General features: G+C 31.1%; 1 protein-coding gene across 2 annotated transcripts in view; it reads left to right on the top strand.

Moving 5' to 3' along the window:
- Positions 1-20766, top strand: part of LOC115878085 (ufm1-specific protease 2) — a 36563-nt gene extending 15797 nt beyond the window's left edge. The window contains exons 7-9 of one of the 2 annotated variants that reach the window (XM_030894442.1): positions 16963-17104; positions 17250-17354; positions 20481-20766. In XM_030894442.1, coding sequence (XP_030750302.1) covers positions 16963-17104; positions 17250-17354; positions 20481-20692 — 459 coding nt within the window. In that variant the 3' untranslated portion in view covers positions 20693-20766. Of the gene's footprint in view, positions 1-16962; positions 17193-17249; positions 17355-20480 lie in introns of those variants that run through there. The other variant, XR_004049463.1, reaches the window with a different exon arrangement.
- The last annotated feature ends 3811 nt before the right edge of the window (positions 20767-24577 follow it).

Raw genomic sequence — 24577 nt, 5'->3', positions numbered from 1 at the left:
CAGAGTGGGCGTGGCAAGATCTAGCCAACCGAGTCAGAACCATCATAGTTTTCCACTTTCCGACGAAAGATATGAAATAGAAAGAGATTACATTAGGAATGTAGCTGAGTGTAATGGATATTCTCTTTCACTAGTTGATAAAATAATTAGAAAACGTAGGTATAGGTTAATGATTTCTGAAAATTCGACTTTTCAAGTGGAGAAAGATACGTCAAAATATTTTTCAATACCGTTTGATAGACAGTTATCCCGTGGTCTAAAAGGAATTTTTAAGATTGTCAATTATAAACTTGTGTATAGTGCTAATAATAAATTACAACAATTATTAAGTAATCCAAAGGATAAAACACCTCTACTGGAAAGGTCGGGTATTTATGAAATCTCCTGTAAAGATTGTAATCAGAAATATGTTGGGCAAACTAGAAGATCAATATTAACTAGATTTAAAGAACATTTAGCTCAGATAAGATATGGTAGACCTGGTAAATCTTGCGTTGCCGAACATATTGTTGATAAAGAACATTGTATAGATCTTAATAACTTAAAATTACTTAAACAAGTCTCAAATTACAGGCAATTAGATGCATATGAAAGCATCAGAATTAATAAATGTAAAGATAGTATGAACAGAGACAACGGTCCAATTCCTTCAAGTTCTTTGTTCCTACTACTCTAGTGGCTGAAATCTAACTGTTACGCTCGGTGGGCTCTGACTCGGCTGGCTAGATCTTGCCACGCCCACTCTGTGCCCACTGAGCGAGTATATAAACGCTCCAATTGTAGATTGTATTTTAGTTTATAATCATCTGCTGATGATGCTAACATGGTTAGCGAAACGCGCGTCCAGTGTAAAAGTGTTTTGGTGTATTGTGGTGATTTAGTGTTTTATTTTGTTATTACATATTGGCAAAAACTAGTCTATTATGAAGATTTTTCTAAGCGTTATTATTGGTTATTTATTTATTTATTGATGTACATCTTACAACGCCAACGCCAACAGAATTTAATAAAAACTAACGTAGAAATAACTTTGAAAGTGGTATAATGTGCTTATCAATCAAACGTACTTCTCCGACTGCAGTCAAGGGTAATACACCTTTATTGTCACGTTCTCGTTCAAAATAGTTTATCAGGGAAGCTACAAGTTCTTTGCTTCGGCTGTTCAAATGCTTCGGCATATTTTCAACACACAATTTCAAGAAATGCAATACAAAAACTCGAAAATTTAGTTCTTGAAAGAACTGTTTGTGCTTAAAAGTACAATTTAAAAAAAATACTATGAAAATAGGCAAAAAAACGAGAATTACTCACAAAGATTCAAGAACAACACGATATTATACAAAATAATAACTGACATTAGGATAATTGTCAAATAATAAACGACAACCTTGCTGAAACCGGCGCAATGTGACCAACATAGCGATAATGAAATTCGGTTTAAACTAATTTTTGCAGCTTTAATCTAAATAAAATACCTGTTACAATCATTTGCTCTATAAAGTAAAATGAAAAGCTGCTCGGTATCTTAAATTATTCAACAAATTTAAACATTCTTGTCAAAATTTTATTTAGTCAGGTTTATAGACTTTAGTGTCAATGTCGATATATAATTGATGACGTGCATCGGAAAATGTTTTGCGATTGCAGTATTTAAATTAAGCGGTACTTTTAAATGATTATTAATACTTTGTATAAGACAAAACTATAAATTTAATTAACTTAATATTTGCTTGAATAAGCTCTTTATAATAATTTGTTTTTTTTTATGATATTATTGTTAGGGATTCCGTGGGTCCACTAATTTAAACTCACGATAAAATACTTAACGGATTTATTTTTCTCACTATATACACGATTTCTACTTTAACTTTTTTTGTACCTTCGCCAATTAATCCACAATTCGCTATTCAAAAACTAACCGTATTTCAAAACTGAACTTCTGAGCGCGGTTGCGCTTATATACCTCCTAGCGGCTGCTTCTCGAACGTTCGAAAATTATCTGTAACGTTCTTTTTGGTTCCTGTAATTTCCACCGACTAGGAATTTTTTATTACAAAACTCGCTTTTCTACTTGGCGCGTTCCCCGAAGATGTCGCCACACATACACCTTGACAATATGATGTTATAACGGATTTCGTAGCGTCTTCAGTCTGCTTTTGTAACCACATTACCTTACCACTACTATAGTCTAGCCAGTGTGAGGGTCCAGCAATGACAGTTTTGTGTGTCATTTTAATTCACAGGTAAATTGTATTTTCTGCCATTTTTTGGATGTCGTCTGGCGCAAACTTTCCTCGAAATCCCTGACTTGTTGGACGAACTATACAAAGAAGACCAGGCTACTAGTAACATAGCAAGTTGCCGGACGAATTTACGTTTACCCGATTTGCGTTTGTACTCGAGATTCACTGCCGGCTAGTCGGCTGGTCAGGCAGTACGCAGTTGCAGTTGTGCTTGGACGGGTCGGTCGTGACAGACTAGGAATACGACGCGAGGAATGCCGAGTATTTATTATTTTCATTTTAAGTGTTTACCTTCACTTAAAATAATATTTAGAATAAAAATACATAAATATTTATTATTTGAGTGTGTTTACAATATTGCGGGCCACAGAATAGTTCCATTTCCACTAATTAAACGGTTGGGAAAAAAATTGTTCAAATATTTTTGAACAATACGGGCATTGTGGGCAGGGCAACCACCTCAGCAATTTGATTACTTGAAAACGTGGGATTTTGATCCGCGGTAGCACAAATGAACACTTGCTTTAACTCCTGTTCTTCATTAATCAACACATCAGGCTTTTTGTGTTTTTGTGGGGACACGCACCCATGTGTTTCAAAATTATTAATAACTCTTGATATAGTAGGTAAAGATGGAATTGGCCTGTTTACAAAACTTTGTGGAAAAATTGTTTGTATATCCCGATAAGACCTATTTTGTAAATACCATTGTACAATTTGAATTTTCTCACGAACTTCGTAAACATCCATTCTTTTACTTAAAAAATAAATTTTACACGAGAACTGTCGCGAGAATCTATGTATTCGTTTGGGCTATTAAAACACGAATAAATACAAATTCTGAAACATTCGTATCACATATCTACCTATTTTTATTTTATCGCATTTTTTCGCCTGCTTTTTATCCGGCGGACGAGTATAGGTTAATTAATCCGGTTCTGTTTATGTTACTACTACCCTTGTTTATATATTCTTAAAGTTGGTCAACCGACTAGACAAAATGTGCTGCTAACTGGAGGACAAATCGTGAACCTTTCGGGGCGGAGTCAAAAATATCGATTATTTTCGTTATTTTCCTCAGAGCAATGTAATAATATAGCCCGGGTATCTGCGAACTTTAATAGTGATCAGCTGATTAAGAAATTTAAACGAAATTTTTATTTTACTGTAAATTGTGGATTATTTTTGCCTGTTATTTTAAGAATTCTAAACTGTATTAACAAAGAAATTATTATTTCGATATGTTGGTACATTATTTATAATTTATGATAATGCTAATTGGCTGTTAATTAATATTTAAAAAAAAGTTACATACCTATTTTAATTTGATTTAATGCAGGTTTATAAAAGAATCATTTCATTCTGAGATTATTTTATTCTAAATTGAGTGCTTTACAGATTTTACGATATTTTTTGAAACATAAAACTTTTTACATTTTGATGCTAACTAATTGGCATGGTATTATTGGTATGGAAATTAGCCAAAAAAGAAAAAGAATTGGCTATAACTTGTAATTTTTCGAAAAAAACATATTATACCTATCGCCGAAAAGCTTAAAAAATGGCGCTTTTTATGAAGTCATGGCCAACTATGGTTTACTAAAAAAACATATGTTTGTGTCATATGTCAAAAAATGACAGACTTTAGAAAAAACAGAAAAACACAAACTCATTAGGTATGTGATTATCTACAACTTTTATCTGAAAACTTTTTGTCTAAAAATACCGTATGATCGAATAAAAACGGCGTCAGCGATGGCTATGAAATGACGATCAATATTTATTTCCATAATTTTACATATAAAATGACAGCGATCTTCACTTCATAGCCATCGTTGACGCCGTTTTTATTCTTCGATCATACAGTAGATTATAATGGAATTAGAGACAAGTTTTAAAATAGCCAAATTTTTTTTTCGAAATATCTAATAAGCCTTGAACTTCTCGAAAAATCCAAAAGGCGCATATTTATAACCCCACAAAATTACAATTCTTTCCCTATTAACCCGACTCTGTATCTCCATTAGTTTCCGAGATGCTCGCAGAAACATCGTAGGAAACTCACCCTGTATGCGCCTGTAAGTACCTATTTTGAAACTAACTATTATTATTATTTGACTAGTTTAATTTGATTAATAAGGCTAGATTAATTTAATTTCAAATAAATTTGATCAGATTTTTTTTCGTATATTCTGCTACCAGAAAACCAAGATTATAACGAAGTTGAAGGAAGATATAGTGTATCTATCACAATACTTAATAGAACTACTACAATTATTACAAGAAAAACAAAAACTTCTTTTTGTTTTTCTTGTAATAATTGTAATAATTGCTAAATACCCCTTGACACTGAACAAATTATCAAACTTACTAATTTATCAAACAAAAAGAAAAAATAACAAAATTATCCCTTCACCTACTATTTAACTACAAAATAAACTATATAAAAACACTACTAAACTATTTTTGGTAGACTACACTAACATGCTACACTAAACACTATAATTAAACTTAATAAATTAATCTTATTTTACACTACACCTACAAAGAGAAGAGAAATATGAACATTTTCTAAAACTAGAAGAAACAGAACTTCCATACGTGCGACCAGGATAATAGGTCAAGGGGACAAAGAATATAAAATACTTTAAAATGTGCATTCAGAAAGAAAAAATACCTCGAAAATTATCTAAACAAACATTTTTATTTGTTATCAGTGAGAAGCATCGGCCTTGTCGGCCTTGAAGAAATTTGTCGGGTATTTACAATGGTCAGATTGTACATAATTGCCAGCTTTTATAGCATATCTAATAGACAAAAAGTATCTGGTCGATTAGTAAACAATTGGCACAGTCCGAAAATTATCGATTTTTATTTTCTCTGTTTTTATTGGTACAGCTTCAAAATTCAGAGTAACAAAAAATATTTTCTGTAGGAAACCGGTCCTGCCATCTAGTAGTCTTAGTCCATAAACGTCTTAGGTTGATCTACTTTATAAATATATTTATATATATATATATATATATATATATATATATATATATATATATATATATATATATATATATATATTATATATATATATATATATATATATATATATATATATATATATATATATATATATATATATATATCTATATATATATATATATATATATATATATATATATATATATACGGGTTTAACAAAGCTACTGTTAGCAATAGGAGATTCTCAATGCGATAAAAAAGATGATGTGCGGCTGCAGTCTACCCTGCAGTGTAAACAAAGACAGATAACTCTGTTTTCCTTCCCACTGATTAGAAGAAGTGACACGATGAGTGAGAAGATCGTTTCTGGGAGAGGGGGCGGGACCACAAGCGTCTGCTTCGCGTCGGCGGTGGAATTTCGACAAACGAAAAAATTCCGGAAAAGAACTTATTAATGAGTGGCAGGACAGGGTTGCCAGATTTCTTAAATAGTAAATTTATTTATTTCCTATTTGATGGTCTTTTATTTATAAATCAAAAGCTTTATTAAATAAAATAATTAGATAATATTTTACGACTTTCTTTTGTTAACAAATATCGATATTTCAAATAATCAGTCAAAAATCAAAAGTATAATAAACTGCGCAAACAAAATAAAATGTTAAATAATTATATTAAACTACAAAATTTGCATTTTTATGTGTTCCTAGAATTAAATACGCAAATAAAATACAAACAAAATAAATATAATAAGAATTATAAATAGCTAGGTATAATATCATTTAATATCAAAAAATCTTATTAACTTAAATTATATTCATATATTAATAAAAACATTTAAAACTAATAAGTAGGGGTATCAGTTACTGTTTACCTTTGTACAAAGTTGGTTAACTCATATCACAAACTAACTTAAACAGATGCGACACCTTATGGGAAATTTTGTGTTCAAAAAGACCTATGTTCGGAAGTGCGACGACAGAGCGGCGATACCGTCGATGAAGGCAAAATATTCGGCCAAACAAACAGCCGTGGTGACTTCAAATGCGTTCCCGCACACCCCCTTCTCTAAGCTTCCATTTCTTTCGTTCTTTCTCGCATTTAACCTTGCCTTTGATACACCGCGCCGCCTCGTCTGGCCGTCGCAGCCGACGTACGATTATAAAGTCAAAGCGAGATTGCCAGCTTGAATTTTTTTTATGTGAGAATTAAATATTATATGTACTTGTATTAGCGCTTTCTCCTGGATAATAATAAATAACTATAATTACATGATGTTAGGAAATATTAGCTAATATTTATTTGCAAAGTATGAGAAATTTACAAACTTGAACAATGGGTTAAGATCAATACATATGTATAAAGAAAATGACGATATCTTTAAAATTAAAAATGATATAAAATATCACAAATATAAAATTCTTAAAGAATAGGATCTTTGTTGTCAGCTTGCCGTTTGTATTTAGCTGTATTTCCAGCTGTTAATTTCAAATATTAATCTAAAAGTTCAGTCCACTATTAGACAGCTTAAATTATCTTTAATTATTTTTATATCCTGCTTGTTAATAGTTTTATACTTTTCTATCATTTTATTTGATATTTTAAATTGATTTAAAATTTAGCAGCTGATCTTTTATATAGCAAATAGGTACTTTTATGATACAGACACGGCATATTGTTTGCATGTGCCGTGATACCGATATAGTTTATACAAATTGGTAAGTAGAATTGGCAACAGTGTCCTAGAAAAGAATATGGGAATCTAAGATGGGAATATTGAGAGAAGGCTTTCAGAGGATTTTAAGTCAGTTTCTTCAGTTGTTTCACATGGATATTACATACATCATTATTATTAGCTGTTTCTGATTTTAATTTTCTGTTGGGTTTTGTTGGTTTACATTTAGTTAGTTCACGGTGTTCTTAGTATTGTTTTAGTTAATTCAGCTATTCAGTTTAAGTTTCTTGTTTTGATTTTATTTAAAATGCTTTTAAAAAATGTGCATTCAATGGATGAGAAAACACTAAAAACTGAAGAAGATACATTTTTAGATTTTCTAGGACTAAATTATATCAAAAACTGTGGGTGTTTTTCCAAAATACCTAGATTTTCTAATAGGAAAAAAGCGAATAGACATACAGTTCGATCAAATAATCGACTTATTAACTACATAAACTTTGTAAAAATATTATACTTCTATGCCAGGTAGTAATAAATTTTCATACCAACTTTCACCCCTATATCATCCCGAGATGATAAATTTTCAAAAATTTCCATTAACATACAAACTGGATAAAATGTTCTCCACATTTATGTCCTGAGCCTGAGAAAAAACAATATGGCGATATTATTATATAACTTGGTAATATATATTTATTGGGTAGTTTCATCTCATTGGAATTTGACTTTCGAAAATCTGTTTGTCAAAATAATTTTTTTTACGTCAAGCAGTTAAGCAGAATCGTAGTTAATCAATTACCCAACTTTTGGAACACCCAGTATGATTTTAAAAAATTCAAAATATAAAAAAACAAAAATAAATTATGCGTGTCCAAGCGTTTTCCCGAAAAGACTAACCGTTTTTTAAATAACAAATATTGTAATATTTGAGGGCATTTTCACCCTCTTGGAATCGAGAACCCCCTCCTTATGGAATCTACACCCCACAGTCAATCCGTTTGCCAAAAAAATCATCAGCTTTAAACGTCAAGCAGTTTAAGCAGAATCGTGATTACTCAATGGTCATATTTTATGAAACACCCTGTATAATTTTTTAAAAATCTTAAAATATGTAAAACAACAAAATAAAATATACGTTTTAGCGAGCTTTTCGAAAAACTCATCGGTTCTTAAATAAAAATATTCTAATATTTGAGGGTGGTTTCACTTGCCCCCTTAGAATTCGAGTTTCGAAAAATCCTTCTTATCGAACCTCTACACCTAAAGTCAATCCGTTTTCCAAAATCAGCTTTTTACGTCAAGCGCTTTAAGCAGGATCGTGATTAATCAATGACCAGATTTTTTCGAAACACCCTGTATACATTTTTTAAAAAAATCTTAAATTATGTAAAAAACAAAATAACATATACGTGTTTAAGCGTTTTTCCGAAACTTGACCGTTTTTAAATAAAAAATATTGTAATATTTGAGGATGGTTTCACCCCTTGGAACTGGAATTTCGAAAAATTTCTTCTTTTTCGAACCTCTACACCCTAGAATCAACCTGTATGTCAAAATTGAGCTTCTTACGTTGAGTGGTTTGAGCAGGATCGTGATTAATCAGTGAGTCAGTCACTTAAGAATTTTATATATTAGTAGGTATAGATTGTGAATGTATCAAAAATTGAAAAAAACTAATGAAATTAAAATCATCTCTATTTGATTCCGAACTACAAAATTCCCTCTCTATTTTCTACACGAAGGAGGCGTGGCTTCTTAGTAAACGAATGGAGGTTACTTTGCTGGTCCGCTGTAAAATTCGCCTATATGACAAATCTAACGGAAAAATTTGCCTGGCGCATTCGCCAAAATGTAATTTTCACATTTGCATTGTTTGTCGCATCTGTTTAGGTTAGTCTGTGCTCATATCTAGAATTAATTTCATTTCAATGGGAAAACTGTTTACTCTCAACTCTCTTTTATTATTATATTTTTTAGACAGAAGAAACACACAAATATTTGTCCGTATTTAGTTTGTTTCTTAACTTAGATTTTTTTCTTTGTTTATTTTTTTGGGGAGAAATGCGGGTTCAACTTAGCAGTAGATGAATAAGACAAAATATTTTCTAAAGATATCATCTTCGGAAATGCCGGAGAAAAGGATAATACGAATGTTTGAGAATATCTCCGTAATTATGCAACCAGACAGAACGATGATCTATAATTTCTAAACAAAATTTAATAAACAATAATATTTACGAATGTCAGATTATACGGTTTACGATGCGATAGTCGCTTAAATGTGTTAGATTTTTAAAAGTGCTTCTATTGTAAAGGCTAAAGACGCAGTTGAACATATCTCTAGACTTTTGTTTAAATCGGTAGATAGGTAGCTTACAGACGAAATCGGTAAGACCTGGCAACTCTGTGGTGGCCTGGCGCGCTGGCGCGACGCGGAGGCGCGGAAGAGAAATAATATTGATGGCGATAAAGGGCAGGTGGGTGGGAGGCGGCGCGGAGGCGGTGCTATTTCCAAATTTGTTGTCTTATTGAGTTTGTCTAACTCGACAGTCACAGTGGAAGTGGAAACGGGGAAGTTGTTATCCATCTCTGTTTTAAGCTTAGACTTTTTATAGGCGTTTCATTCCAATGCATGTAATTCCTATGCCTAGATCTGACATTACCAGACGTGTATATATATATATATATATATATATATATATATATATATATATATATATATATATATATATATATATATATATATACTGAGCTACTACGGTGGTCCGGTCTGTATACTAGTAAATCGTCGCTGAAATGTGATAACCTGCTAACTCCATTATTCCTAATTTTACAGGAGAGCAAAAAAACGGTACAAAAAATATGTACACATGTAGGAAGTACCTATATTCATACGTTAATATAGTAAAGAGATAAGAATATTATTTGTTAGGGAACAATAAAACTCAATATTTCATGTTGCTTTATTTTTTTCAGACAAAATAAGGAGATAGCAGATATTCGTCTTCCAGAAATAAGAAATATAAATATATTTCTGGAGATAGCAACCTTTATTGTTTGAAATTTTGAAAATGGAATTGAATATTACCCAAACATATTTAGAAATAAATCAATTAAATTTAAAAAATATGATATTCATAATTATATATTTATAATATCGTCGGTCTAGAAGCAAAACATAACAGTCCAAAAACGAATAAATTTTTAATTCATTTTTAAGGAACTAAAGTAGCACCATTTTGTACTTAATGAATATGAAAATAATTTAAAAATTAAACTTATAATTCTTAGAAGTTATGGTAGAATCCTTCCATAATGTACAGGGTGAGTCAACGATAGAGTAAAGTCCATTATCTCATTTGTTTCGAGGTTTACAAAAAAACTTTAAATACAAAAGTTATAGGGAAGGTTAGGATACACATGTTAAAATTATTATAGAGTATACAAGGTGCTTCAAAAAAGTGTGGCGGATATAACATGTTTTTTAAATGCAACACCCTATTTTTTATTTTATTTTTAGATTCTGCATAAAATTCCCTAACTTTTTGTATATAATGTTATATACCTAAAACTAATAGTTTTTATAATATTTAAATTTGTTTAAACAAATGTTAAATGTCAGTGTAGTAAAAAATTGTCAGTAGTGTCATTGTTTCTGAAGTTAAAGTACCAAAATTTGGTAGGAGAGTTTTATAGAGATGAAAAGATATATATAAGAAAATACATTTTAGTTAAATGATACAGGGTGTTCAAAATATATTTATAAATTTCAACTACTTCAAATTAAAAAATATCAAATTTTTTAAATGGTACACCCTATATATTATCATTTTTTCTGGTAGATTTTACAAAACTCTTCAACTTTTATTAAGTATGTCATATACCTATTTTTAATAGTTTGCGATTTATTCCAATTTTTTCTATTTTTACCCATATTTTTAATAACAATTACGCTATTACATCATAGTTGCCATGACAAAACAAAACTATTTATTACTTATATTTAACAAGTAGCTTAATAACAATTAGTTACAATTGTTAGAATTAGTTAAAATTAATTAACTTTACTCAAGCAAACTAAAATCGCAGTCGTGAATATCTTGGTGTATTTCTATCGATTTCTATATTATTAAAGATGACACTTGGATTTTCCGTCAGGGCGAATAGCCACAGATTAAGGTAATACTAGATTACCTAATTGTTGATGACTACTGATATAGGAATTTTCTTCAAAATACACGAAGTTTTTTTTTTCGTAGTAATTCTGGCTTATAATTCATTTCATATAGCCAATATTACTACTGCCGCGTAACCGTCCCATTACACACTGAAAATAATATATAATATAATATGAAAATGTTTTCTAGGTAATCTGCATCTATTCTTATAGTGCTTAATAAAGTATTATATAATATATAGTACTGAACCAAAAAATATGTTTTTCTTGACTTCTTCGTGTATATCAGTCATATTGACTAATTCATTTTTCAGGGAAATCTGTAACTATTATCTCTACCAATTTATACTTATTACAACAAATTAAACTAAAATTTAAGTTTTGCTCTTAACTTGCTTAACAGATATGCAATTTTGATAATTATTACTTTTTGTCATGGTAACTATGATGTTATAGCGTAATTGTATTAAAAATATGGGTAAAAATAGAAAATATTGGAATAAATCGCAAACTATTAAAAATAGGTATATGACATACTTAATAAAATTTGAAGAGTTTTATAAAATCTATCAGAAAAAATGATAATATATAGGGTGTACCATTTAAAAAATTTGAAATTTCTTAATTTTAAGTAGTTGAAATTCATAAATATATTTTGAACACCCTGTAGCATCTAACTAAAATATCTTTACATAGGTCTATTGCTATATCTCTATAAAATTATCCGACCAAATTTTACTTGTCCAACTTGAGAAACAATGACATCACTGACAATTTTTTACCACACTGCAATCTAACATTTGTTTAAACAAATTTAAATATTACAAAAACTATTAATTTTAGGTATATAACATTATATACAAAAAAGTTATGGAGTTTTACGCGGAATCTAAAAATAAAATAAAAAATAGGGTATTGCATTTAAAAAAACATATGTTATATTCGCCACACTTTTTTGGAGCACCCTGTATACTCTGTAATAATTTTAGAAAGTGTATCTTGACCTACCCTAAAACTTTTAGATTTAACATTTTTTCGTAAACCTCGAAACAAATGAGATAATGGACTTTACTCTATCGTTGACTCACCCTGTACAGCCCTATATTTTGGAAGAAATCTAGTCAAATGATATTACATTGGCCACTTGGAAATTTGTCGAACTTTAATTGACGGGATGCTTTTCCTATTTTTTTACAACAGTAGTAGACCGCGCTTGGAAAACAGTGCGGTCGTTATATTTGAAATTCTTGTACAAGTAAGTAGTTATTTAAAATATTTATAGCACGCCGATGAATTGCTCGTATATAGAAAATTTCGTTTTTCCCCTTACCCTTTACGGTTACGGATACCCCGTATTTACAGAACGGATCGACGCAGGGTCGGACTGGCCATATTCTATAATATAACTATTAGGGGGGCCCCAGCCTTCGCGGGCCCTCTTTATAGTTCATTATTTATTCTTAACAATATTTGCATTTACATTGCATTGGTTTATCTTGCATTAGGGTAGTTTCCTGATTTCTATACAGGGTGAGTCTTAAATAAGTGCAAATATTTTCAGGACTGGTAAATCTCGATAAAAGAAACATAATATTTTCCCTTTACCTTTTTTTCAAATAAATCCAAAATAACCGAATTATTTCATTTTTGCAATTTCCAATTTTTTGCTAAAATTTTGAGAATCACTGGATTTTCTTTCTTGTAAATTTAATCTACTACCTATGTTGCCATATTACCAACAAAGTATGTTTTTAAATTACAAATTAAAAAAAAATCCAATTTTTTTTTAAATTCCAAATTTTCCAAAAAAAAATGTTCGCGCAAAAAAACCTCATAATCGTGTTTCTTGAGTCGAAATATACTACCCCTAAAAATATTTGCACTTATTTAAGACTCGCCCTGTATATGTATAATAGGGAAAAATTGACCAAAACGTAAGGCGAAAAAATACGCAAAAAAAATCCACACGGGCCCCTTTGGCCTAGTGCGACCCTGGATCGACGTACTGTACTAAAGGAGCATACGAGTAAGAATCCGTGTGTTTGCTTTAGCGTGATCGTAACGGAAATTACGGAGATAGCAGCATTTCGGTGGCTATTTCAGATCACTGGGAGTTAGCAGATATTATTGAGTTAAAATAGCAACTTTTCTTTAATTGTAAAAAATGTATTTGCTTTCCATACTTATAGAGTATTTTTTTCTCTTTCTAATGGTATAAAAAACTTATTAACGTAAAAAATGGAGTTTATTACGCAGATTATTAGCAGATTATTACGTTTCACTGACGAAATTTACTTTTGAATTCTTTGAATAAAAATATTAAAGAAGGAGCATATCAAAAATCTTAGTTCGACCGCGACGGGGTCCTAGAATGGTCGACTTAAATTCCGATTTATCAGTGCCGTTCTAATTTTATTCGAAAAGTATAAAAATATGATGTAGGGTAGACACGGGGTAGACTCAATAATTCGTTTTTTTTTATTTTACGTTGTCAATAAATGTTGGTAGTTATTAAAATTATTATAAAAATATACAATTCTAATAAAAATTGATAAGTTATAATAATTATTTATTAACACAAACATCCGATACGCTACTGAAGCAGGTAAGTCAAATTGACCTATCTAATTCTTTGACATCTAATCTTTGACAAGTACTAAATAAAAGCAAAAATGCAAAAAAATATATAATTAGTTTATTTAAAGTGAATTTCATAAATGATCGGTTTACTACACGTATAGTCACTTACTAGCGTAAAGTTATTCCATTATTTTCCTCGATTTTTGACCGAGATCTACTGCACACCATCTGCACACTACACAACCAACTATTTTACAGTCTTTTTATTTATTTAAAAATTTATACTGTTAATTTAAGTGCTGCTACAAAATTTCCTTCTAGCTTAACTACCTCTAAACAACTATCAGTAGTAGAATAAATAATAAATAACATAAAATAAGCTCAGTAAAGACTGACAAATCCACAAAATTTCAAATCAAATTCAAATGTGTCAAATGAATTGTCAATCAGAACTGTCAAGGATCCCTACCCTAAGGCCCTTTGTCCGTCTACCTTGCATGAATACATGGATAGCATTATACCGTAACCACCGCAATAACAAAGCCGGACAGCTGTGACTAAATAAATAGGGATAATATAATACGGAAAAATTGACCAAAACGTAAGGCGAAAAAATACGCAAAAAAAATCCACACGGACCCCTCCTTACATTGCCATCCGGGCCCCTTTGGCCTAGTGCGACCCTGGATCGACGTACTGTACTATCTCGTGACGTCACCAACTGGAGGCCCAACTCTATTTAGCAGCGTTGATAATTACCCGATAAAAGTTCAAATTGTGGATCTTTTTCCACTCGCCAAATATATTTCGAAGTTTTAAAATGTCTTTTCCGAGTTTTTAAGAATATTATAGTATATAAAAATAGTTTTAATAGAATACGGAAAAAATCATACCAGTCAATAAATGTTTATCTCTCACTTTTTATCAATCAAATTTAATAAAGGAATATTTTAAGTTCACAATAGTGTATAATATGAGAAAAAAACAATAAAAAATAGATATCTTTTATAGTGTATATTATGTATTTTATCGATATTTCACGCCCCCTGCTCCGGGGCGACGGCGCCTGTCGTAGCGCGTAGCGGACTGGTATTACCGCAGTTGACAGTCATCGATTTATCGGTAGGTGTGCGAACGTGGTAATTATAATCGATAATAGAAGGGTGAAAAAAGTTATAAATCTGTAAAAAGAGGTGTTTAAACTATAAAGTGATTATGTGTGTGTGCAATTATACAATTTAAAAGGTATAATGCCTTATAATGTCTAAATAATAAGATGTGAATATTATATTTCAAGCTATATTTCTTCTGTTTTCTCAAATATATTTATATGTATTTTCTAAAGCTTTAACTTATCTTTTACCTCATCTCAAACCTTTCATATTTGAAAGTTACATAAACTAGACCCTCTACATCGATTAACTACAGTCTGACAAACGGATCTGAAACAACGGGGCAACGGTAAGGGGATCGCAATTTTGTGAAATCATGACCGATTTCATTCATAAAATATCCAGGAGCGTGCGGTGTTTCATAAAAATATATCAGGAATTTTTATAATATTTTCAAGTAAAGTTTATAATATTATTTTACTTTAAATGTACCCACATTTTGTTTAGTCATTTCCCAAATATAGTAATACTTGTTAAAACGCGTGTACTTACAATAAGCAGAAATCAAGTTAAAGGCATAAAACACAATATAATACACCGCCACTGGAGTTTTCAGTAGTAGCGGCTGTTTCTACTATTCCTAGAGAGGGACATAAAGTTGGGGGTAATGGCGGCAAGACGTGCGAGAATCTCGACCAATCAGATTGGTTGAATCCGGGATGCCATGATGAATTTTGTCAGCGTTGCCAGCTTGCCCTAAGCGGACGTTATTTTTAGGAAATACTTTACCTTTTATAATAGGCAGAATGAAGGAGATCAGTTAATTAGATAAATATACGTTAATACAATAAGAACAACGTCAAGATATTAGCATATATATAATTATGTATGCTGAAAAGAACAAAAATATATTCAATTTATAGGTAATATTGAGCAACTTTGCTTTTCTATTATTAAGCGTGACAACGTCGACTTTTTTTGCCCGAATTCATCTTGCTATTTTAGATCCGTTTGTCAGATAATACATGTAATGTAGTTTTTAAGAGTAACGTGTAGTTTTCCGAACCCTAATATTAATACTGATCAAATTATTAGTCATGCTTGTTATTTACTAAATTCTTTAAAAGGCGATGAAAATAATAAAAAATTTCTAACTTTTATCTGTGTTCAATATTAAGTTATTAACTTGAGTTGAGTAATAGATTGAGCTTGAAGTAATAAAATATTGTTTTAATGAGTAAAATATGAGGTATGTTTTACTAGAGAACTTGCAAACTGATCCTCTTGAAAGTAGGTTTGGAAAATATAGACAGTTAGCCGGGAGTCAGTACAGTATTTGTGTTCGACATTTATATGAAGGCGAAAAGAAACTTAAGATTCAGTCATTAATGTCACCAAAAATAATTTAACATTTTCAGACAACACTGATATTGAACAAAATTCACTTATAAAAAACCTTACTAAAGGCAGTCTTGGGTTTCCAAAAGATGAACTAACTAATATAGTTTTATTTGAATATATAATTTTTAACAAAGTCTTGCAAGGAGTCATGAGGAGTTTCTCAAAATTCACAATAAAAAAATATTCTTATCAAAAATATCTTTGGATTACATTAAAAGTAATAACACCATTATTAAAATGTTCGCAATGTACTATTTATAATGCTAAGTTATTGTAAAAATTGTCATAAATTCTATTGGAAATACACGTCTGAAAAACTATTGTTGTTAAAAAATAATGATAGACTTGGAAAAGAAAATAAAGAAACTTAGACACACTTACAGCATAAATAAATACAATGACGATGGATAGTGTGAGATAGGATATCAATCTGATGTTTTTTAAATTTTATGTTTAATTATTATTTATTAAAAATTCGGTGCAATTAAAGTTTATATCCATTATATACGTATAAAGTGTATCAAATGCAATCAAAGTTTAGGCCTCCAGTTGATGACGTCACGAATAAGCTGTCCGGCCTTGTTATTACGGTGGTTACGATTATACTCCTTCCTTAATATTTTATTCAAAGTTTGAATTAAAATGACAAAACTGTCATATGCTCATTTGCTGAGCTGACTTCATTTAAAAGTTTTATTTGCAGTTCGCTAATCAAAAACTTATTAAAAGTAAAATTTCTAATTTTCAAATATTTTTTCAAGCGGCCAATTGATTATATCTAAGAAAATATTTTTTCAGGGATATGCAAACAAAGAAGTCCCCACATTTAAGGATATTCAAACATGTCTGGTGGACATCGGCGATAAACCCAGTAGTTTTATAGACTCACGACAGTGGATTGGTTCAACAGAAGTTAGCTTTGTATTGAATACTTTATTAGGTAATTTGTGCGATATGATCAAACGGTTTTAAGCTCAAGCGTGCTTTGTATGATGACGGATAAACAAAAACGGAGTCATTTATCGTTTGTACTTAAATTACTTTTTTTCTAATAAAGTTTCTAATATTTTGAAAAATATTTTTAGGTGTGACTTCAAAAATATTACATGTGAGTTCTGGTGAAGAAATGGCATTTAAAGGACCTGAACTAGTAAATCATTTTGAAGTACATGGATCGCCAATAATGATAGGTAATTATTGTAGTTGTGATTTCACCAGCAGCCTACCATTATACTTAGAAAAAGTTCAAGATAACACTCTGTTGTTTTAGTAGCAATTTTATTTTTAATACCCTAGATCATGTGAACGCAACAAGATTAGCATTAGAAATAATGTCTCCATCATCTCGATAGGCCATTTTGATACCTTCTCTATTGAGCTTATGAATTGTTCAATAGATTTGTCCTTCTGAGAAGCTACATTGCGCAAGTTAGTGGAGCAATTAATAATTGTCCGTATTTTCAATATAATCACAAGTAGTGTGACGTGCACAATATTGTATTAATTTTGTACAAAATATTGGACAATTCATTTGGGAACATTTTAGGAATTTTATATACAATGTGTCCCAATATTACATGGACATAGAACTACTATGTATTTTTGGAATCAAAATAAGTTCATTGGGCACAATTTACCTCTATTCAAAAGTGCTTCGTTTATCCGTTAGAGGGCATCAAACTCTCAAAAAATAAACACGTTTTTTAAGATAGTTTAAGAACCGTTATCCCGATTTGAATGAGATTTTTATGTGTCTATGTTTTGTTAGGTTAGGTTGTAACTAAGAGCTTTAACATTTGGCTGACACAAAAACCAAGAGAAAGTACGGGAAGGATGAAATTACCAACCTAACCTAACCTAACCCACCCCCAAGGATACTATAGAGATAAGGATAGTTCGATTCCTATCTTCCTGTACTGTCAGTTTTTTCACATCATCTAGGGACCGAGTTGAAGTTCGCGCTAAATATTTTAGACAGTGACAGTTATTTTTGCGTTTAACGGACGAGCGCACAGTACGGCGTAGTAAGATAAGTCTAGCGGGACAAAACCATTTGGTTAGAAATAAGCCAAAAAATGTGTACTGATAAGAATTTATTCTTATCAGTACACATTTTTGACATTCCAATTGATAAAAAAATGCATGTATTATTTTTTGGTTCTATATATTCTTTGTATTTCGATACATTTTTATCAACCAAATTTGGTCGTTTTCTGCTCAGCAAGGCAGAGGTTATACGAAAACAAAATATTTACAAGTGCTTATACATTTTATTCCAAAGCCAAATTATGTACTTAAGATTGCCAAAGGTATGTACTTTTATACTGTACATATTAAGATAGTTGAATTTGTTAAAATTCTTCGTGCCTTTGTTCTGCAGATATCAAACTTTCACTTTTTCTTAAATATCGATATATTGAATGATGTTGATCTTTTGATTTACCAATAGTTACCAAAAAGTAGTAGGCAATTTTGATGCTAGAATGTTTGTAGTTTCCATGACCATATTTATTTTTACCGGGTGTTGCCAAATTGTTGAAAAAAAACATGATTTTTAGGAGTCTCGCACCAGTTCAGCTGCCAGGAATTTTTTGAAGCCTTCAAAAAAAAAGGCGTTTTAAAACACATCTAAGACCCGTTTGGCCGTTTTGTGGAATGTCGTGATACAATTTTTGGATCCCAACTCTCTAAGGATATCTACATAGTGAGGCATATCGATGAGATGTTCGCCGCGATGCATCCTACGCGCACTTACTCGCCGTTTTAAAATAGTGCTTAAAACGGGCGTGTAGAATGCATCGCGGCGAGCATAGCATCGAGATGCCCACTCTGTTTGTACCCTTAGTGACGATGAAAAGAAAGGTGTTGAGACCCATCTGAGATCATTTTATTTATTTGTTATGTATTTTTTATTATTAATTTTTTATTTATTTAGCAATAGTTTACAGTATGGTTTTTGTGTGTCATGTACGAATAATATCGTAGTTTTATTATCTTGTATTTATTTATTTATTAATAAATTAAGTTGTTAATAAATAAATAAATTTAACCATTTGGTTGCTATATATTAGACCATTTGCTACGTTCTTAGATTTTAAGTCCCAAATATCGTTCCTGAGATTTTGTCTCGCTAGAATTATCATCAGCCGTACTGTGGAGCGCTGGTCCCTGCGTGACGTAAGCATCCACGGCGACTACGACGGCGACGACTTGAATCGATCGAACAGTCCTTTAGAATATATGCAGTCCTTGACCCACCCCTACATACATTTTAGTATAAATATTTTCAAACTCAACCGAGGACAACTTCTATTATTTGCTACATTTCTTGTCTCTTGTAAAAAAACGCCATCACCCATACTTTTTAAGGAAAAAAATATTTTTCCGAAGCTAACTTCCAAAAAATATTTTTTGTCACATCAAGCTATGGAGGCAAATAAAAACTATTATGCTCTGTTAATCTAGTTGGCGAAAATATGAAATTTTATATTAGTACCACAAATTATATTTGATAACAAGCTTCATAAATGGTTAAAAAAATTAATAAATTTTAAATTAACGAACGGGTTTATTTTTTATTAATGCCATCTAATGGACAAACGAAGCACTTTTGTATCAAAGTAAATTATGTTACAGTTGGGGGTTGGAACCTTTGGTGTTACACAGCAAAATAAAACACTAAATCACCACAATACACCAAAATACTTTTACTTTTACACTGGACTAAATTATATGTAATTAACTTATTTTATTCAAAAAATACGTACCTGTTTCTATGTCCACGGAATATTGGATTTTGTCGGTCTGCTTTGGAAAAATCAATACTCAATATTTTTAAAAAAATAAAAATAAAAAATTCTAAAAATTTTTCTCAAAAAGTATGCGATGTGGCGAGACAAAAAATGTAGTAAACTAAAAGAACCATTTTACGGAAAGAACATCTGTCGTCGGTTGAGTTGGAAAATATTTATACTAAAATTTGTGTAGGGGTGGGGGTAGTTTTCACCCTTTCCGTACGTTTTCTGGATTTTTGTGAAGTCAAATGTTAAAGCACTTAGCAAAACATAAACACCTAAAATCTCATTTAACTCGGAATAACCGTTCTTAAAATATCTGAAAAAATGAAAAGCATGGTACAAAATTCATTGGCAACTTTGAATTTCGTAAACTCTCATTGGTTCTTTAGGGTAATGTCAGCGATACAATAGGTCTGTGGATCAGACTTGGGGATAAAGCTAACGCAGCTTTAATTGTCCCTATATATTCTTGAAAATGACTTGGTAGTTGTCACATGACATCATTTTTTATTTTCTTAGGTGGTGGTGTCCTTGCTCATACAATTCTAGGAGTTGATTATAATCAAGAAACTGGAAATATTAAGTTTCTGATTCTCGATCCTCATTATACTGGTGAAGAAGACTTAAGTATTGTACAAAACAAGGGCTGGTGTGGATGGAAGGGTACAGAATTTTGGGATAAAGGATCATATTATAATATGTGTTTACCTCAGGTTCAGATAGGGGTCTAAAGTGTACATATCAACATTATATATAAAATATTTATTAAAAGGTTTTTGTTAATAATATATGCACATTTTTATAGTGGTTCTTTCATTTATTGATGCAACATGATTTTGTATAACGATTTTTTCATAACGCTGAATGTACCGGGTGACCATGAAATATTTGAACAAACCACGCGGAGTATTGTAGCTAAATGATTAAATTTTTGGAAATTGAAATTGATTGTTGAGGTCAAGGATGGACTCATATGCTACAATTTAAAATTATTTTTGTAAGGTAGGTACAGATTATTTCAAATAAATAAAAAATATTAAAGTTGTATTTTTGGATCAAGGTTTGCCTCATTAATAATTGATCAAGGGCTACCTCATTTAAATCGGTTTTTGAAATACACATTTAAAATCCTTAGAAATTGCAGTAACAATTTTAATGCGTTATTTCGTATGGCGTATTTTTTAGGCGTATTAATGATGTTTTTAAAACCAGATAATGCACTGAGGTTGTTTTATTTACTAGTAATTTTGATTACTAATATTGCACAGTAATACTAAAATATATTAGCTTATACAGTATGTCTAAAATTATAATTTTAAATAATTACAAATTTTAAAACTACAATATCTCATTAATTGGAACACCATGTATATTTTGCAAGCATGAAATGCAAAAGTTAATTATCTATGGAATAATTGAGCGTCCGGATTGCACAATGACATTAGCGCGTGGCCGCGGGCAGCCCAGTAGGCAAACAAGGCAGCGACGCGTTGCGTTGTTGCGCGCCGATTTAACAAAATAAATAATTTTAAACCTGCCGTCATTTCGTTAATAATTATCGTATCGTGTTGAATTTTGCATAGAAATACGCATGAGTCTTTAGCGCTTCCGACAAGCCTAAATAACTGGATTATTTTTTATATATTTTCGATTTGTTTACATTGCCCGAGCCTATTAATAACTTTGAGATAAAAATCTCTGTTATAATTTGTTGTGACAGATATGAATACTATCATTTTATTAGTTATACATTTAGTTACAACATATTCAAAATTTAGGTCTATCGGTTTATTCTAGCAGTAATAACGAGTATAAATAAAAAAAATGGTCAGTATAGTCTCGCCGTTTTTAGCGCACGCTCAGTTTTGGTTTTAGTTTTAGCGCTATTTTTACAGAAAATAAATTCTGAACCTTGATCAAATGACAAGAACGGTATCATTGCCGATATCTCCTGGTTATAATGTAGTTCTTTTTTCAAAATATTGCATTGTTTTAGCTTAAAAAACTTGTATTATGCGGTTTTTTGCGAGAGCTACCGGCGCTGCGTTAATCAAGAGATGGCTGTGTACGTCAATCGAACGACAGTATTTGCGATAGTCTTTTGTTTACACGGAGTATAGAAAATTTTTGCCACAGTTTGTTTACTACCAGTAGTATTTGTGCGTTTTTTTAAATTATTTATTATTAAATAGAGGGAAATGCGACCGAAAAGAAAGGTCAAAAGTTAGTAGAAATCCGGGTAAATGGAAGTGCAATATTTCCAAGAAAATCTCGTGACGAGGTAAAATTATAGTCTATTGTGGCTATGATTGACGTACATAGCCATCTGTTTATTAACGCAGCTCCGGTAGCTCTCGCAAAAAAAACCCGCATAATTCAATTTTTTTTAGGCTAAAACAATGCAATATTTTGAATTATGCAATGATAATATTCTTGTCATTTGATCAAAGTTCAGAATTTATTTGCTGTAAAAATAGCGCTAAAACTAAACCCAAAGCTGAAAGTGCGCTAAAAACGGCGAGCGTTGTACCACAGATTAGGTATCCTATAAGTATACAGATAAAAATCTTGTCCCTAATTCGTGGTACGAAAATTGTTTTTTATGACGATGTGCAAACGAGTCAAATTTCCTGTGCGCAAAAATAAACTCGCGTAAAATAACAATAAACAGCGTAATAGAGAGATATCGCTAAACCGAATAGCGTGCATGGACGTTAATAAGGCCAGGTTTTATTTCCTTTACGTGAGGTGGTATTAACTCTCTTCATTTATAGTTATCGGATCGGAAAGAATTCTGATCGCGTCGCGTCCGCTATATTTAAATTTAACCTAACTTTGAATTTAAACCTTTGAAATTGTTTTGTTTACTAGGTATTTTAAAACTAAAGGGCTAAAGTGCTTATTTCCGGTGCTTTATTGTTCAACGTCTGCCAGTGGGTTTAGGGCAACAAGCAACAAATTCTCTTAGAAGGGCTAAGTCGTCATCTGCTGTAAACCTAAGACTCTTTATAGGTTCTTTAGTATTGGAAGAGGTGGAATCCATATTTTGAGCCATATTTATTTAATTAAAACTAATCCCAGCTACTTAAATATCAAATTACCTAATAAAACTAAAGCAATAATTCAAAACAATTCATGCATAACCTAAAATAAAAGATCTCGCCGACCGGCTCCGGTTGTCAAATACCCGCACATGCCCATTTAAGCAATTTTTAAACGTTATCAGAGGTTATTTAGAAAGAGCGCTTGGTGTAATTGATCTGCAAATTACGTCAGGCGGTAACGTTATTAGCGGGTGTTGCGTTAAAAATTGACTCGCGCATATCGTAACCATGATAAGGTACGCGTAAATCCTGCATGTCGCTATTCGGTTTTCCGATATCTCTCTAATAACTGTGCCGGTTAGGCGCTGTGCACAATTTTAGAGGCCATAAGTGGGCGTGCTATGTGCGCAAACTAGTCACCTAACTAGTGCCCAATTCCGAAAATTGGAACCACGAAAAACAATAAAGAAAAAACAAAGATTATAATCTGTATAATCTGTGGTTGTACTGACCATTTTTTTATTTATACACGTTATTACTGCTAGCATAAACCGATAGACCTAAATTTTGAATATGTTGTAACTAAATGTATAACTAATTAAATGATAGTATTCCATATTTGTCAGTTTTAAAATTTATAACAGAGATTTTTATCTCAAAGTTATAATATGCTCGCGCAATGTAAACAAATCGAAAATATAAAAAATAATCCAGTTATTTAGGCTTGTCGGAAGCGCTAAAGACTCATGAGTATTTCTATGTAAAAATCAACACGATACGATAATTATTAACGAAATGACGGCAGTTTTAAAATTATTTATTTTGTTAAATCGGCGCGCAGCAAAGCGTCGATGTCCCGCTTGCATAATGGGCTGCCCGCGGCCACGCGCTAAGTTCGCTGTGCAATCCGGACTCTCAATTCTATTACACCATTTTTAATTTTATCTCCTCAAATTTTTGAATAAAATGCATATTTTTATTAATCAATATACCCTTGAATTTTGACATATTTTGTCAAAAACAGGTCAAAATTCTTGATTTTTTTTATGTTTTAAAGTTCTTGGCTCATTTGATAAAAAAAATAAAACTATTTAAATATTTGTAAAAGACTACAAATTACGTACGTCACTATTATTTCCGCAAAATCATTAATTATTTCCTTAACTGTTCTAAATATAATATGTAGATTTGAATCAGAAATAATAATAAAACATATGTTTGTGCACGTGGCCGTATTATAAATAAATAAATATTCGTCTTTTATTCCTAAGGTCTACGAGTATATTATTATTTCTTAAGACATCCTACTGTATTAATTTTTCATGTCACTTTTTTGACAATCAATAATAAGACTGTATTATTTCTAAGATTTATTTAGAAAACATATTTTATATTACAAACAATTTAGACGTGAGCATTGCGAATATTAATTTCTAAAAATAAGTATACAGGGTGTCCCAGGCTGAGCGTGCATTACAAGTTTCTAAAGAACTGTAATATCTAGATCGGAGATTTTTTGCACATCATTGTTTTACAAGGAGATCTATCGATTAAAAATATTTTCAATATGGC

The sequence above is a fragment of the Sitophilus oryzae genome, unplaced genomic scaffold, assembly GCF_002938485.1.
Source record: "Sitophilus oryzae breed Bouriz unplaced genomic scaffold, Soryzae_2.0 scaffold_1500_pilon_pilon, whole genome shotgun sequence".
Classification (NCBI taxonomy): Eukaryota; Metazoa; Arthropoda; class Insecta; order Coleoptera; family Curculionidae; genus Sitophilus; species Sitophilus oryzae.
The sequence above is the reverse complement of the archived record's forward strand: the minus strand, read 5'-3'. Positions and strand labels throughout refer to the sequence as shown.